General features: G+C 50.4%; 1 protein-coding gene and 1 long non-coding RNA gene across 3 annotated transcripts in view; one reads left to right on the top strand and one right to left on the bottom strand.

Moving 5' to 3' along the window:
* Nucleotides 1-16,215, bottom strand: part of PLCG2 (phospholipase C gamma 2) — a 143,009-nt gene that overhangs the window by 15,785 nt on the left and 111,009 nt on the right. Inside the window, exons 28-31 of the mRNA XM_045988172.1 lie at nucleotides 14,482-14,627; nucleotides 13,651-13,765; nucleotides 12,599-12,766; nucleotides 7,399-7,487 (exon numbers count right to left, since the gene is read on the bottom strand). Of these exons, the coding sequence (XP_045844128.1) occupies nucleotides 7,399-7,487; nucleotides 12,599-12,766; nucleotides 13,651-13,765; nucleotides 14,482-14,627 (518 nt within the window). The remainder of the gene's footprint in view (nucleotides 1-7,398; nucleotides 7,488-12,598; nucleotides 12,767-13,650; nucleotides 13,766-14,481; nucleotides 14,628-16,215) is intronic.
* Nucleotides 13,690-16,213, top strand: LOC123931258. Of its 2 annotated transcripts, none has more exons than XR_006816245.1 (3): nucleotides 13,690-13,779; nucleotides 14,444-14,653; nucleotides 15,887-16,213. It is a non-coding gene; the product is annotated as an uncharacterized LOC123931258 (long non-coding RNA). The 2 variants fall into 2 exon arrangements; XR_006816246.1 differs by having other exon boundaries at nucleotides 14,447-14,653.

Genomic DNA, 16,215 nt, shown 5'->3' on the forward strand with positions numbered 1-16,215 from the left:
TTTTAAGGCAAGCATTTTCCTCTTCTCAATGTAGTTATGGCATAAATATTTTACTGCTGTTTAGGTAACTGTTTTCATTTGTTTTATCTAGGAATTGCTTTTCCAGTAGTAAACATTTGGGCTTTCTTTTATTATCTTCCAAATCTTTACCGACTTATGAAATCCTTCTCCCTTAAAATGTATTTAAGTTGTCTTTGTGACCAATTATGCGATCTAGCTCATAAAGTTTCTGGGAAACAGAAGGAACCAGGGTATATTATCCACTGGTAGGACACAAAGGTGTTTATCTCTTAAATCAAGCTCGTTAATGTGAACTTGATCATCTGTCCTTGCTGGGTTTTTTTTTTAATCAAGTAATCTTTGTGGGCGCTTTCGTTTATAGATTCAGGTATGATGCTGTTCCTAATTAAACCCCAAGGCCTCTTGCATCCCATTTGTAAACCAAACTACCCTTCTGTACGGTTTCTCTTAATGATCTTTGATACTTTTGATCGTAAGTTATACTTTTTTTTAAAAAGAATTTATTTATTTATTTGACAGACAGAGATCACAAGTAGGTAGAGAGGCAGGCAGAGAGAGAGGGGGAAGCAGGCTCCCCGCTGAGCAGAGAGCCCGATGAGGGGCTCAATCCCAGGACCCTGAGATCATGACCTGAGCTGAAGGCAGAGGCTTAAACCACTGAGCCACCCAGGTGCCCTGTAAGTTATACATTTTTTTTTTTTATTGGAGAGAGAGAGAACAGCAGTGGAAAGGGAGAGAGTGAGAGAAGCAGACTCCCCTGCTGAGCAGGAAGCCGATGACCCAGAGATCATGACCTGAGCTGACGGTAGATGCTTAATTGACTGAGCCGCCCGGGTGCCCCTAAATTATACTTCGAGATTAATTTTTTCTTCCCAATTTCTTCCAGCAATTCTTCCACTCCTTGGCAGGGAGGGGTTGTTGCCTTTGCTCATGCAGTACCCTGTAGGTTTTAGGCTTATTTCTTGTAAAACTTGCAGTTGGATTGTCTGACTTTTCTAATGGGAGAATTCAGCCCATTCGCTAGATCAAGTATGTTTCATCCCTTCCATTTTGATTACTATACATTTTTCTTTCATTTTTTAAATTTTATCCCTTATTTTTATTCCCAGTCAACTTCCTGTTTGTTTTCTAATGGTCCTAATTAAGCGGACATTTTCGTTTCACATCCAAGTAGCAGAATTAGCTCTCCAACGTTCAGGATGCTTTATTTGCCAACTGGGAACCCCCAGGCATCAAAGTCAAAACGTTTTAGGATACCTTTAAATATTTTCAGTTCCAGACTAGAAGAGAATTTCTCACAGTGTATTTCTGTTTCAGGAACGCTTGTATTCACCGAAACAAAATCTTAATCAGACTATAAAATGTAGCTGTACCGAGTTATTTCCCTTTCTTCCTTTAGGCTCTCCCGAGGTTTCCCTTGTCGGAGGCAATGCAGATCTAGAAACCGTGCAGGTCCACACATGCATTTCTGTTGCCTTGACGTGTGGGCAGCTGCGGCCCGAGTTCTTCCGTCTTCCTAGTGCTGAAGAGGGCGAGTCTGCTGTTAGCTTTATTTTCTTCATAGGTAACTCAGTGCATCGAGAAGTCTAGCTTTTTATTTATCCTCGGAACTCCAAAGTTTGACAGGCCTACCTCAGCTACTCTGGGCATGCTTCCAGCCCACCCCAGGAAAGCAAATACCACGAAAAAGTGAGTCCATTGAGTTGGTCTGACTTCCCAGCGCATCTGCCTTTTTATACTGTCCACTCTGCAATGGTCTGCTTGGTGTGCGATGACATGGTCTAAAAAAAATGTGCGTATCCTAATTGAAAAATACTTTGTTGCCCCCAAATGCTCCCCATCACGTGAGGTGCTCATCCAGCCCATCTTTCTGCCCGTGGAGGGTCCTGCCTCCATCTCGCTGTGGTCAGGGCGGCGGCTGCCGTGTGGGGGGCCACGGCAAGTGTAAAGCCTCGGCTCCCCCCGCTGATTCCTTCCCCTGGAGCACACGGAGGCCGTTGGGGTCCTCGTACACCAGAGCAATCCAGATGCAAACAGCAAGGATCACCGTAACAAGCTTTACCGGAAAGCGCCAGAGACAGGAGTGAGCAAATGGTTCTGGAAAAATGTGCCACTAGACTTGCTCAATGCAGGGTTGCCCCAAAGTTTCACTTTGTTAAAAAAAAAAAAATTCCGTATCTGCCAAGCGCCATAAAACAGGATGCCTGTGCGAGAACACGACTCAGGGTGTGGTGTTTTCTGTTCATCCCTCCGTGGACTCGAGTAGACCCTCTGAAGCAGCAAATACGAGAATGTTCCATCCGATACTGTCCCGGGTGGCGCCTACCCACCTGCTCCGCCTGGCTCCGGGGCAGCGCGCAGGGAGGTCCCGCGGCTGATCTCCGAGCCTGCTTCCCGGTGCTGCGGCTCCGGCCGGGGAGCCATTTCTTCAGGTTCTCTTTTGGGTCACTAATGCGGATCTCTGTTGATACGTTGGATTTCTGAAGTCAAGGAATTCGGATTTTGTTTCAAATTCCAGAAAGTCATATTTTCAGTGCTCTCCTGAGACGTTCCTGAAAATCCGTAGGACGTGCATGGCCGGGTTCTCTGAGGATGCTTCTAGGGGCTCAGCCCCGACTGCCGGCCGCAGGTGCCACGTGTCCGCCGGGGTCTGTCCGCTGCTTACTGCCCTGAGCCGGGTTTCTTCTCAACCACGTCCCGCTCACGGTGTTTGGTCTGCTGAGCAGTCACATCGGCTTGGTGGGGTTTTGTGGCAGGCGCAGGAGTCTCTGCTCGTTGGGGTCAGACTGGCAAAGGCTGGCTGCTGAGGCGCAAGGAGGGTCTTCCCAACTGTAGGGAAATCATCACCATCCGCCAAAACCAGCACCAGCTCAGCTTCAGGGAGCCGCTCCCCCACTGGTCTCTAGAGCCCTTCTGCAAAGGGCTTCACTCATCTCTTCCAGCTGAGGCCCCCTACCCTGGTCTTTGCACCCCTCAGCCCCCCCCAAGCACGACCTGCCGCAGGATCCATCCCCAGAGCTCCCAGCTACTGTCCGCTTTGCCCATCAACGATGACTGGGGTGCACGGTCAAGTTCTCCTGCTCTGTCCTGTCCCATTCTTCTGAGTCTCCCCAGTGGAAATCATTGGAATGGGAGCCCTTTTTCAGTTAATGGCAAGACTGGATAGAATACATCCGCTTGGGGCGCCTGGGTGGCTCAGTGGGTTAAGCTGCTGCCTTCGGCTCAGGTCATGATCTCAGGTTCCTGGGATCGAGTCCCGCATCGGGCTCTCTGCTCGGCAGGGAGCCTGCTTCCCTCTCTCTCTCTCTCTCTGCCTGCCTCTCTGCCTACTTGTGATCTCTCTCTGTCAAATAAATAAAATCTTAAAAAAAAAAAAAAAAGAATACATCCGCTTAAAAGACACTACTTTCAGAGAACAAGTCAGTATGCTTTCAAAAAGATGGGGGGTTTTTTCCCTTCCTGATCTAGTCGTCCATTACTTCATACCTAGCCCCAGGAAATGATTTTTAATCACAAAAGGGTTTAGGAAGACCTTCATTATTTATAAAGTAAAAAACGGCCAACAACCTAATTGTGCATCACCAGGAGCCTGGCTAAGGGGCTACGGGACCCTCACCTGAAGAAACAGGCATTCACGGCTTTGGACATCATCACCTAGAGCAAGGCTTCAAGTCCCCTGGGAAGTAGGTAAAGGGCACCCTTTCGTGTGTCCTGGGCAAACCCAGCTGTGGATCTATCGTGTGCGACAAAGGAGAGCGGCCTGGATGCTCCCCGTGGTTGGGTACAGGTAGCCCACGGGGATTTCTCCTTCTCCAGCGTAGGAGGGAATCAAACGGTGTTGGAAAGATTCTTTGGAAACCACAAGGACGGCTCCCAGGGCAGAGGACTGAGCGCCGATAAAGCAGTTGTGACATGTCAATGGCCTCTTGAGAGGGAGCCTGAAGCGCTCACTGACAGTTTCCGGGAGCCTTCGACACCCCCCCCCCACCCCCCCCCCCCCGCCGGCCCTCGCTGGATCAATTACCACGTCAGAGAAGCCTGTTGTGAGGCCATTTACCAGAGTGTCTCCCTGGCATGAGAGAAGAGACGGTGATAACTAAAACAAGGTCTGACCTTGGGCAAGGAGAAAGCCCAGGTGCACCCCACACCCCAGCTCGCCTCCCCAGAGACGCCACGTCACACTGTGGGGCCAAAACTCCAAATGGCATCCGTGAGCGCCTGAGGACCAGGTGACAGCTGCGGAATTAAAGCTTAAAAACCATCAGCTGCCGTGGGGTTTGCACATACTCAGACACCGTTTCTGCCAAAACTCCTTCAAAGAGCGGATCGGGACAAGTTCACGGTCTTCTTGCCGCCCCCCCCCCCCTTACTCCCTGCCGGGCTCCTCCAGGGCACCCCCCCCCCCCCAGAAAGTTCCTGCATGGAGGAGGTCACATCTGGACAAATACATTTGCTTTTAACTATATTAGAAGTTTCTCTGCTGCTGGTGTTACCAAATTATTTATAACATTTCCAAGTTGTTTACAACAGCTTTGCAGAGCAGTGTCTAGACCGCTGCTCCCGGTCCCCAAGTCTGTCGCATCATTTTTCCATGAAATGCCTGCAGATGGGCTTTACGAACACAGCGAGCAAACGCCGATTCCCTTCCCCCAGGCCACAGAATCCCAGATTCTGCTGTGGCTCAGGGGGCGGTAAGCTTGACTAAGCCAGGGGTCTTCAAGCTAACCTGTTCCAAGTTTTACAGGTTTACCATCCTGCTAAATACACTGACCCCGGGGCCGCCTGGGTGGCCCAGCCAGTTAAGTGTGCGCCTTCAGCTCGGGTCATGGTCCGGGGGGTCCTGGGATCAGACCCTGCGTGGGGTTCCCTACTCAGGACAGGCTCAGCTCTTACCCCTCTGCCCTCCCCACTGTCCCTGCTCGTGGTCGGCCTCTCACAAATAAATAATATCCTCAAGAAAAAAATAAATAAATTAGTCCCATATCTGGGAATCAGGCCGAAGAAAATAACTGAATTAAAGGAGGAAGACGGTAATCACATTTTGTAAGTGGATTCCATGAATGCCCTGCTTGGGGGAGTGATGATTGATCTACGTAGGGTCAGACCACTCGACGGAAAAACCTGCCCATCATTTAAGTGCTAATAAATTAGGTTAACTGTATGAAGAGTGTGGATAATTTCACTTAAAGCAGTTCTCATCAAGGACAGTTCTGCCAACCAGGGGACATGGAATGATGTCTGAAGACAGTTTGGTTGTGATACAAGGTACGCTCAGCAGCCCAAAAGCAGGGGGCAGTCCTCACCACAAAGGATGATCTGTGAAGAATGCCAGAGTTTACCAAAGTGGGGTGCCTGGGTGGCTCAGTGAGTTAAAGCCTCTACCTTCAGCACAGGTCGTGATCTCAGGGTCCTGGGATCGAGCCCCGCATCAGGCCCTCTGCTCAGCAGGGAGCCTGCCTCCCCTTCTCTCTCTCTGCCTGCCTCTCTGTCTACTTGTGATCTATGTCTGTCAAATCAAATCTTTTTAAAAAATAATAAGTCTGTTTCTTGGTTTAAAAAAAAAAGAAAGTGGACCTATGGATTTGTATTATTGTCATACTTAAAGAAGGCATTGGCCTGGCAAGAGAAGGAATCAAACAGACCAGATGATCAGTGTATCAACTCATGTCTTCCTCCAAGTTATAAACCTGGATAGTAGGCACAATCAGGGCTGTGTGTAGCCATTCATACAACAGAATGTATCTGGCTTAGGTCTTTTTAATGGACATATTTAAAGAACTCAGTCTTATTTGGTGATAAATTGACGAAAAAGCCATTTAATTAAGTCTTGGGATGACTAACTGGGTTGTCCTTTCAGGACCGAACATTGCTATCACGGTAAGAATCACACAAGGTGATTTTTTGACCACTGAAGGTTCAAATGACTATCCAGCTCGTATGGAAGCATTTAATGCTGCCTTTGTCAAAAGCACTGACGTACCGAATTTGCTTCAAAATGGAAAACTTGGCATTATCCATCACCTCATCCTTTCAAGACACGATTTTGCCATCGGGAGTGCATTTTCTACCAACACAAGTGATGCCTCTGGCTGTCATTGAGGTTCTCCGGCCCCCGAAGAACTAGGCCTTTTCAGTGTCCTTTCCTGCTTTTGCTGCTTTGTCTGTCTGTCCTTATCTTTGCATCCTTTTCCATTTCAATGTTGATAAAATGCTTTGAAGTGGAAAACTATCAAGGTTGCAAAAACCGAGTGTAAGGCAGACAGCGATGCAGAAATGCCTAATGTTCTCTCCTCTGAGTCGAGTTCATGAATTTTTACTACACGGACTATGGCTACAGCTGTTAAAAGGCATCTCCACCCCTGCCAGCTCCCGTTTCCGTTGGATGGTTCTCAGCTTTATTCTGGAAGTTGCCACATAAGCAATTTCCAAATCCCTGTTTAGTTCTTAAAGCCAAAACAACAAGTCAGAGGCTGTGATTTCTCTATCCAAGGAATAACAGAGAAGATGCATATCCAGGGGCGATGACCAAGGCCACATCAGGCCCCTGGGGTCCAGAACCATGGTTTTCCTAGTTTATCCACAGAGAAGTGGGGTGACCACACACTCACCCAGCCCATGCTGAGTTCTGCGGTGGGGAAATGGAAAGATCTCAGAAGACTGGATTGGCCACATCATGCGGTCTTGCACAAACTCATGCCAAGTGGGGCTCATTCTGTGGGAGAGGCCGTTCAGAGGATTGTGCAGCTCCAGAAATCACATATCCAGACATTCTCCTAACAGCAACCCGACACCTGAGCAATCCCAGCCTGCTGCATCCACCGAGGCCAAGCCCTTCCCATCAACCCTCCGCAAACTGGTTAATCAGAAGAGAGATTACACATCTTCAAGGTCTTGGCCAAAGGACCAAGGTGGCCGGCTCCTTCAGGAGCAAAGAGAAGGACAAGAGTTGTGCCGAGCCCTGCGAACGTGCGGCGCCAGCGCAAGCCACAGCGTGGCCTTGGTGGGTGCTCTCAGTCCTTCTGAAGGGACCCCCACCACCGACAGCAGGGGGAAGCGCGCAGGAAGGATGAACTACTCTAGAAAAGAGTTATCTGGCTTGACTCTCCTTGCTGAAAGGAAACTATATGGAACTTCCAAAGAGCTTCACCCTTTCTGACTACACGACCTACTCAAAGAATCGTACGGCCCTGTGCAAGAAGGAAGGATGCCAGGAGGAAAAACCTGGGACCACATAGGAATCATCTGATGATGTGGCATGTCTGGCTCCATAATTCCCAGTGGGTGTTTAAGTCCATCAGCCAACCGTACCCAGCGGCCACCTCCACCCCGCCAGTAGACACAGCGCAGGGAGCCCCCGACGGGCGTTTCTTCACTCACCAGGACCGGCTGCATCTCACAGAAAACCAGGAGGGAAGCCAGCTCGATGTCTTCACTGTACCCATTCTTCAGAGGAACAGACCTGAACCCTGCAGCAGACAATGGGAAGGCAATGAAAGGCCACTGATGTCAGACCTTAGCTTCCTCAGGGCCCCGGGGGATCCCATGTCCAGTGCCAGGAGCAGATAAGTTAGTGGCCTATGCTGGGGGCTGACTTTCTGGAAACCAGGGGTCCCCCTCCTGGCTCGTCACAGGGGTTCCAGCATGCAGCTCCGACGGACAGGCCCACACAGAAAAATGCAGTTAAAGCTCTTTGCCGTGTAGAAATGAAAATCATTCGCTCGAGAGGAATCCAAACGTACAGAACATGACACATTTAGAGGGACTGCAGCTGTGGTTCAATTCCTTACGTCCTCTGGCAGCCAGAAGACTCACAGGAGTAACGCCCCCTTGGGTCCCTTCCTCTGTGTTTGCCTTTGCAAACCACGGGATGGCGGGGAGGGAGGTTCATCCTGAAAATTTTTTTTTTAATTTTATTTATTTACAGCATAACAGTGTTCATTGTTTTGGCATCACACCCAGTGCTCCATGCAGTACGTGCCCTCCCTATTACCCACCACCTTGATTTCTAATGGTAGGAAATCTGTCCCTTGGCGGTCTGTAGCAGTATTGATCCTCCTCTGAAAGCCTTTCTCTATTTGTAATTAGGACACTCATTTACTAGGGTGAAGTTATAATTTAGGGGGGAGAGTTGAGGTAGAGCTGATTTCCCCTCACACACACTACTGTTGTTGTTGTTGATCAAGAAAGAGATCACAGTAGGCAGAGAGGCAGACAGGGAAGAAGCAGGCTCCCTGCTGAGCAGAGAGCCGGATGTGGGGCTCAATCCCAGGACCCTGGGATCACGACCTGAGCCAAAGGCAGAGGCTTTAACCCACCGAGCCACCCAGGCGCCCCCACACTAAAGTTTATGACAACACCTCTCAAAGGTTGGTCAGTTTGCTTTTTTTAACTTAGTCTAAACAAATACATAGTAAAAATTGGAGTCTCGGTCCTACCCGCTCATAATCCCTTCTTCCAGAAGGAGCCACATTAACAGTATCTTCCCAAGACACTGTCGTGATTTCTTCTAAGTCACTAACGATAGTACTGGATGGTTTTCGTTTAACATTCTGTTTTGGAAATGCTATGGCCCTAGTTTGTCTCAAAAGCTTTTACTTGCATTGTCTTCTCCTTCTCCTGGACAAGCCATGCCTGCATTAGGGCACGTGCGCCGCTGCCTGTGTCTTCCACCATCCGGGCCTGCGCTCATCCGGTGATGGTTCGGACTCTCTGGGAGAGCCGAAACAGTATCGCTTGAGTGATCCCTCTCTCCCTTCCCAGTGCTTTCAGTGAGGAAGTTGATGTAGCTTTTTGCAAGGCCACACCTCCTCTCTCCTCTCTCCTTCCTTCCCCTAATTTGGGTAAGCTGAATCACTGTCTCTATAAGACACTCCGTGTAAATACCGCTGACCCTTGAGCAGCACAGGTTTGAACTGTGTGGGTCCACTTTATACACAGATCTTTTTCCCGATAAGTACAGTACTCTAAGTGTCTGAACATGTTTTCTCTTCCAGCTTACCTTAAGGTATAAGCTTACCTTATACCTTTGTATAAAATACAAAGTCTGTGTTAATTGACGGTTACGAGGCTTCTGGTCAGCCGTAGGCTGTGAGTAGGTTTGGGGGAAGTCAAAAATCCTACGTGGCTTTTTTTTTACTGCTTGAGGCATGGACATCCCCAACTGCCACGTTGTTCAAGGGTCAGCTATATTATTTCCTTTTCTAACCGTAATTCTTCCACAAAAGGAGACTTGGTTATAAAGTTGTCAAACACACAGCGAAGCTAACAGTACAAGGAACACCTGTGTGCCAGCCACACAGATCTGCCATTAACCTTTTCCTATGTGTTTTAACCACTTACCCACTCCATCTAGCGCACAGGCGTGTAGATACGTGTCTCCACGTGAGACGCGGACACCTGTGTACGTCCCTCCTGCGCGCTGGCAGGCGTCTCACGAGCAGGACCTCAGTACTTGGTGTCAGTCTTCCCACTGAAAATCTGGGCATCTCGTTGTGTGTAAATTTCACACGTCCAGTGCTCACCGCCTCTTTACGGGACTTCTCTGTCAGTGCTTTGGTCGGCTCCCCTTGTCCTCTCATTTTCTTCAGTACCACCGCGTGAGACCTAAAATCCTCGAACGCCACCTCCTTGAATGCGTCCATTCTTTGGTTTTATACTTGACTGACAGTTTGGGTATAAAACTCTCAGGTCAGACCTTTCCCGGGAGGATTTTTGAGGACATTGCATTCCGTGAATAGTGAAGTTTTCTGACCTCTTCTCCCTTTCTTTTTTTTTTTTTAAAGATTTTATTTATTTATTTGACAGATAACAAGTAGGCAGAGAGAGGCGGAGGGAGGCTCCCTGCTGAGCAGAGAGCCCGATGGGGGGCTCGATCCCAGGATGACCTGAGCCGAAGGCAGAGGCTTTAACCCACTGAGCCACCCAAGCGTCCCTTCTCTCTCTTCTCCCCTTCTAGGTGATGCGATTTGTCTTGGCTTGTCTGCTGGTCTGGTTGTTTGGCCTGAAACTCTGCATGGGTAGAGCTGGTCTGGGGACAATGGGGAGGAAGTCTGTCTAGGTGTTGAGCAGCTGTTGGAATGTACTGCTGAGCACTCCATGGGCTCGGGAAGGCTGTGAAGTAGCCAACGATGGGGAAGTGCCGTTTTGCTTAGAATCGACGGTCAGCACGTGCCCCCAGATTTGGAGAAGTGAGCCCCAGCCCCACGCCCCTCCTTTCAATGGCCAGCTCTCATTTCCTGAGCCGACTTCATGCATCCTGGGGTTGCATGCGGAAAGATGTTTCCCAGTTCACCAGAAACAGTTTGGTTCTTTTTTTGTTGTTGGTTTGGGTTGTGTCATAGACACAAAGGAAACAGAGAAGCACGCTCCGTGTTTGGTTTATCAGAGTAGGAAGAACCTGGAGTGTGCAGACAGACATTCCTGGGTCTGCAGCCCAGCTCTGGTCCTGCAGGTGTGTGACCCTGAGCAAGTTAATTAACATCTCTAGGCCCCAAAGCGCTGGTGTTTAAAAGACAGAGATGATAAACCTCTTTCACACGACTGCTGAAGGATTAAAGAGGTGAAGGCGCAAAACGCAATAAATGATGTTTTCCTTCCTTTCTGAGCTCCTTCTGGCTCAAAAGCTTAAGTGCATCCCTAACGACGGCGGGCAGAGTTTGAGAGGTCAGAAGGCTCCCAGCGCCTTATGCGAAGAGGGGTTGTTCCACACCTTCCCTGAATATGGATGTGCCAGGCCTGGCCGAGAATTGCAGAGCAGCAAGACAAGGTCCTTACCGACCATTCTCACACCTGTTTCATCATCCATGACCTACTGCTCTTTTAAAAATTACAAAGGTTTTATTGATTTGAGAGAGAGGCGGAGGAGAGGGAGAAGCAGGCTCCTTGCTGAGCGGAGAGCCCGACACGTGGGCCTATCCCAGGATCCCGGGATCATGACGTGCGCTGAAGGCAGCCACTTAACCAACGGAGCCCCCCAGGCGCCCCTGCTCTTTGTATTTTAAATCTTCAAGCTAAGTGCTAGCATTTTCTAGATTAATGGCCACAATTCGGCGGGTAAGGTATGGGCAGGAGCATCAACTCCGACCTCTCTCTCCAAGGCACTAGGAGCAGCTAGAAAGCTCACAACCCTTCTCCTTCCAGAGAACACGGTAACGAGGTCCTAACAGCACGGCAGTGGGGGTCCGGGGGACGTGGGTTGAGAACACAGTTGCCATAGAAGGAGATCTCTCCCAGGCTCACCGTCTGCTGTTGTAAAAGCGCACGTTAACTGCAGCTTCACCGCTGGCTTTAAAGCAGCTGCCTGAACGGGCCAGGTCCGCAAGGGGGTTGCCCAAGAGCAGATTTCAGGGACTCCCATGTGCGTCCCGTGAGAGAACATGATGAAGACGGCTGTCTCCAAAGTTCGTCTCTACTCCTTCGCTTAGGAATTTGTTTCCTGGATGGTAAGATGAGCAGCCGAGCTCAGTCCTCTCCAGGTGCCCGCCGAGGAGCTGGGAAAGCCTGCCCCTGCCTGTCCCCCCACCCAGCTGGAGCCAAGCACCCAGGGGCAGCCCCAGGGACCTGCACTTTCTAGGCCCAGGGTTAGCTGGGCAGGTGCTGGGGATGATCAGCTTTAGGACACTAAGGAAGGCAGAGGGTTAGGGAATATTTGCTTGTTTCAAGTTTAGAACAAACAAAGGAAACAGGACACGAGATTTCCAAACAACACCCAAGAAAAAAGACTATACGGGTATATAAATCACTAAAATGAGGGATCTGTTTCTCTTGAAAAATGATCCTTGGGGAACAGTGACCTCATGAGGACTCCCCAAGGATCTATGATCTTGTGGCTCTATGCTGCAGAAATGCTAAGGGGGAAAAGGGAATTCGGCATCCAGCGAGGGCCTGTTTGTCAAAGGTGACACAATCCAGCAGGAGAGTAAAAGTAAAGAAACCAGACGAGGTTAAGGACAGCCCCGTTTACAAAGCACATCCAGCTCACGCATCCCACGTTCCCTCCCTGGGAGGGTCTTACTGCACTGGGGTGGGGGGGATGGGACTCAGTTTCTTTGTTTTTGGGTTTTTAAAGACTGCATGTTTTCATGCCACCGCGAGCACGAGATGGGGGAAAGGGAGAAGCAGAGTCCCCGCAGAGCAGGGAACCCAACATGGGGCTTGATCCCAGGCCCCGGAGATCGTGACCTGAGCAAAGGCAGACGCTTAACCGATTTAACGATGTGACAGTTTATCAGCCGGTCCAGTTTCATGGAACAGGAAGGTTCCCATGTGGGAAGCAGCAGATGGGAGACTGCGTCTCCCAGCTGCACCGGGCCCTTTCCTTCCCTCCCAGGGCACAGTGCCAGCCCGGCGGGCGTGGGGGTTCAGAGGCCTGACTGCGCAGGGCGTAGCCTCCCCCACCTTCCCTGGTCTGGATGTCCACTCATGGGGACAACTTTATGTGATCAGCTGTCTGAGCCGCCCAGTCCCTTTTGCAACAATGTCGTAAAAACCAGAATGTGCTTCATTCTTTCTAAAGCCAGCCGCACACACCACAAGTCCTGCTAGGCCCAGACCGCACCTCTTGATTAAAAGGACTTACCCGATTTGATTCCTTTGATGGGGTAAGTGGCGTGGGCAAGGAAGTTGGGATCACTGAACATATCTTCCTCGTAGACGACAAAACGCAGAAACGCCAGGTTGGGGTCATAAATTTCAAAGGTCACTTTCTCCTGTGTTGGAGCCCAAATAGGGCTGAGGCCATTGTCATCTGGAAGGAGATAGAGGCTCAGCACCGGCTCCGCTGGTCCTGCCCCCTCCTGGTTAAACCACCTCTTCTGTCCCTCGGCTTTTTGGATCTCCTTAGCAGCCCTCTAAATAGGCATCGAGGCCAAAATCTAAGAATACTTATTTTTCCAGGAGCGAGCCTGGTAAAACGGCTGTCGGAGTCCTGGTCCTTAGTAAGCAGAGAAGAGGGACCACACTCCTTGCTGCAGTTTCCATCTCGGCTCCAGGGTTGGGCAGGGTTGGGAGGGCAGGGAACAGGGAGGTTTAGAGGAGATCAGAGTGGGGAGCTGCACCGCTCCCCTGGACAAGGACGTGGGGCCGGCTCTCTGAAAGGTGAAACAGATGTGGGTTCTGGAGTCACGGGGGTGAACGAGCCTCTTGGAGCAAGGGCAGCTGTGGGTCTGGCCCGCCCCCCCGGGGAAATGTCAGTTTAGCTGGTACACGTGTGATCCATTGCTCAGGCTGCCTCTTACCAGGGACAGTGATCCTGGGCCTTAAAACACTGATCGTTTCTTCCTGGCCTCAGGGTCTCCCTTGGGGGATAGAATCGCCCAGGTTGGACAGCAGGCTGTGGGCCAGCCACACTGTCTGTGTCTCTGTGTCTTAGCCTGGGTGCAGTAGACAAAGTGGGCGGGGCCCAAAGAGGCCCACGCTCTGTTGCCTCAGCTTCCCAGCACAGGGGTTTGGCCCAGGACTCCCACCGCGAGTGGCTGGGCGTCTGTCCAACTAATCGTGGGGTCCGGTGTCTCCCCCGCCGCCCCCCCGCAGCCCCAAGCCGGGCAGCAGCAGGTATGAGCGATGAAGGAAAAGCCACTGATGATAAAAGAATATCAGACCCCCCCCCCCCCCCCGCCGGATACAACTTACTCACGACTGTCGTCTTAAACTTGTTGTTGTCATACTCAGCTCCACAAATTTCCACCTCCACAAAGGGACACGCAATACTTCGTCCAAGTTTGGGGAGATGGCGAGCCCCGAGAACCTAGGATACCAAAGGTAAGTACTGGAAGTCCTCCCGAGCACAGAGCTTAGTCTCAGTGCAGAGTCAGACCAGAGGAGGTCCCAAGCAGCCTGACGTCCTTCAGCAGGGGCCACCCCACTGCCTCCCTCTCGTGGATGGGGAAATAGGGCCGGAGAAGCCAGGATGGGACCCTTCATGCCATCACAGAGACCTCCCCGAGCACAGACATGCACACGCCTTTGCCCCCTCCAAGAACCTCCAGAGACCACCCAGGAAAGGACAGAGGAGAAAGTGGTATTTTTTAAAAAAGATTTTTCATGACACATACTGGATTTTTTTTTCTTCCTTAATCATATGAGAAATGTAATTCTGAACTCTCTCTAGCATACTTTCCGAAAGAGGAAAAAACCAAAACTCTTACAAAGAAACAACACGTTCTCGGAAAGCTGGATGCATTTTCATCCATTTTCACCCACTAAACCTGGCCGCTGCGGGGAGGCACTCTCTCCTTCGTGAAGACCAAATGGCCATTTCTCGTGTTTATTTCCCTCCTCTGGCCAGAGGCTGATGTCACTGAGACCCTGCTGAACCCAGCAAGAGCTGAAATCCTACCTCCCCCCTGGCAGGTGACATGGGGAGGTGACATGGGGTGCCCTGAAATTCAGGTCTGAAACAGTGACTGGACATCGATGGTTTCAGCAGGCTGACAGGTGTCACGAGAGGGAGGCCTGAGTTACCTTGACCGACAGAGTCATCAAGATCTTCCTCTGAGACTCGGGAGGCATGGGGTCGTACTGCTCGGCCCTCATGCTCTCAGGCTGGAGGACGTAGCCGGTACGACCATTGAGTGAGAACAAGGCGTGGTTCATCTGCATGTACTTATCTGAGAAGGAAAGGAAACCGCGGCAGGTAAGACAAGGGAGCCTCTTAGGCAGACCATGCTGGGGCAGGGGGGTGGGAGGTGATTTACACCTGTTTACAAAAATAAGTTTCAGGCAGTCGTTAAATTATGAGTTTCAAAAAAAAAAAAAAAAAATCCCAACTGGTGAACACCATTCTAAATGTGACTCTAAAACCTACTCAATGCTCAAAATTTCTTCCATTTTTTTCCTGAGAGTTAATTTTAAAATTGCAGTTAAGATAGGCTGCACGTGAGAAAGTCAATTATCACATGGTTTCACGTACTTGTGGAGCATAAGGAATAACGCGGAGGACATGAAGGGAAGGAAAGGAAAAGTGAATTGGGGGAAATCGGAGGGGGAGACAAACATGAGAGACTGTGGACTCTGAGAAACAAACTGAGGGTTTTGGAGGGGAGGGGATGAGAGGGGTGAGCCTGGTGGTGGGTACTAAGGAGGGCACCGATTGCAGGGAGCACCGGTGTGGTGCATAAACAAGGAATCTTGGAACACTGAAAAAAAGAAAAGATAGGCTGCACACACATACACACACACACACACAATCATTGTAGCTCAAGTGACAGGGAAGGAGCCACACACGAAAGCGATCTGATAATGTTGCTATAAATGACTTCACCCCATTAATGAGATGAGGTAAAAAGCATGAACAGTTTGCAGGAAAGAAAATGCTTTCTAAGTACGCTGGCTCGCTTTACTCCTAGTAAGGAGCACCATCGTGACATCGACTTGCACCTGTTGCATGCACAAAGATCAAAAAGGTTGACTATGTTGGTGAAGTCACACGGGAAAGGTGTATTCGAACACTTGCCCGCTTCGCGTTACCTCCCGCGGTCTCTCTGGAGGGCGGTCTGGTGAAGCCGCAGAGCTCAGGCACGACGGGGTGCAGGTGTTCAGTGGGTCTCAGGAAAGTTGGCCCAAGTGCCAATGTGGTAGAACCTAGCCGGCACTGAGCTCTCAGTCCCGCTGCTGGACTCCCCCATCTGTGAAGCCGTGCTCACGTAAGCTTACAGAGGGCAGGGCCGTCCTTAAGAGCAAATGAGGCAAGTGCCTCAGTGGGGGAGACCTGTTAAACAGGGTAGGGTTCCACTCAATGGAATCCTGCACAGGCATTAAAACAATATAAAGGAGACTACTGACGAGATTCGTCAACCAAAGAGCCCAGTGCTGTGATTTCTGCTACCACTGGTATGAAAATGTTTTGCATGTTGGCTTTTCTCCGCAGTGAGCATCTCCGAGAGTCTGAGCATGAAGCTCTCAAAGGAGGAGAGGCCAGGAGAAGAGCTCCCTGAGGATGGCCACCGAACACCTGGATCCAGCTATGCCTGAAGCTTGATGCTAACTCCTGGACTTTCATTCCACGAGCTTAAGTGTTTCCTTTCTCCCTTCAGCCACCCTACTCCGTCACCTGCCATCGAAGAGCCTGCCAAATACAAAAGCCCAACGTCCCACCATCACTCCATTCAACGGCTGGGCCCGACACTGACGTGCTGGGTGAACCCTGACAGATTCTGGGACCGGGGACTGGGCCTGGAGCGATGCCACCATCAGGGC

Source organism: Meles meles, chromosome 19, assembly GCF_922984935.1.
Source record: "Meles meles chromosome 19, mMelMel3.1 paternal haplotype, whole genome shotgun sequence".
Lineage (NCBI taxonomy): Eukaryota > Metazoa > Chordata > Mammalia > Carnivora > Mustelidae > Meles > Meles meles.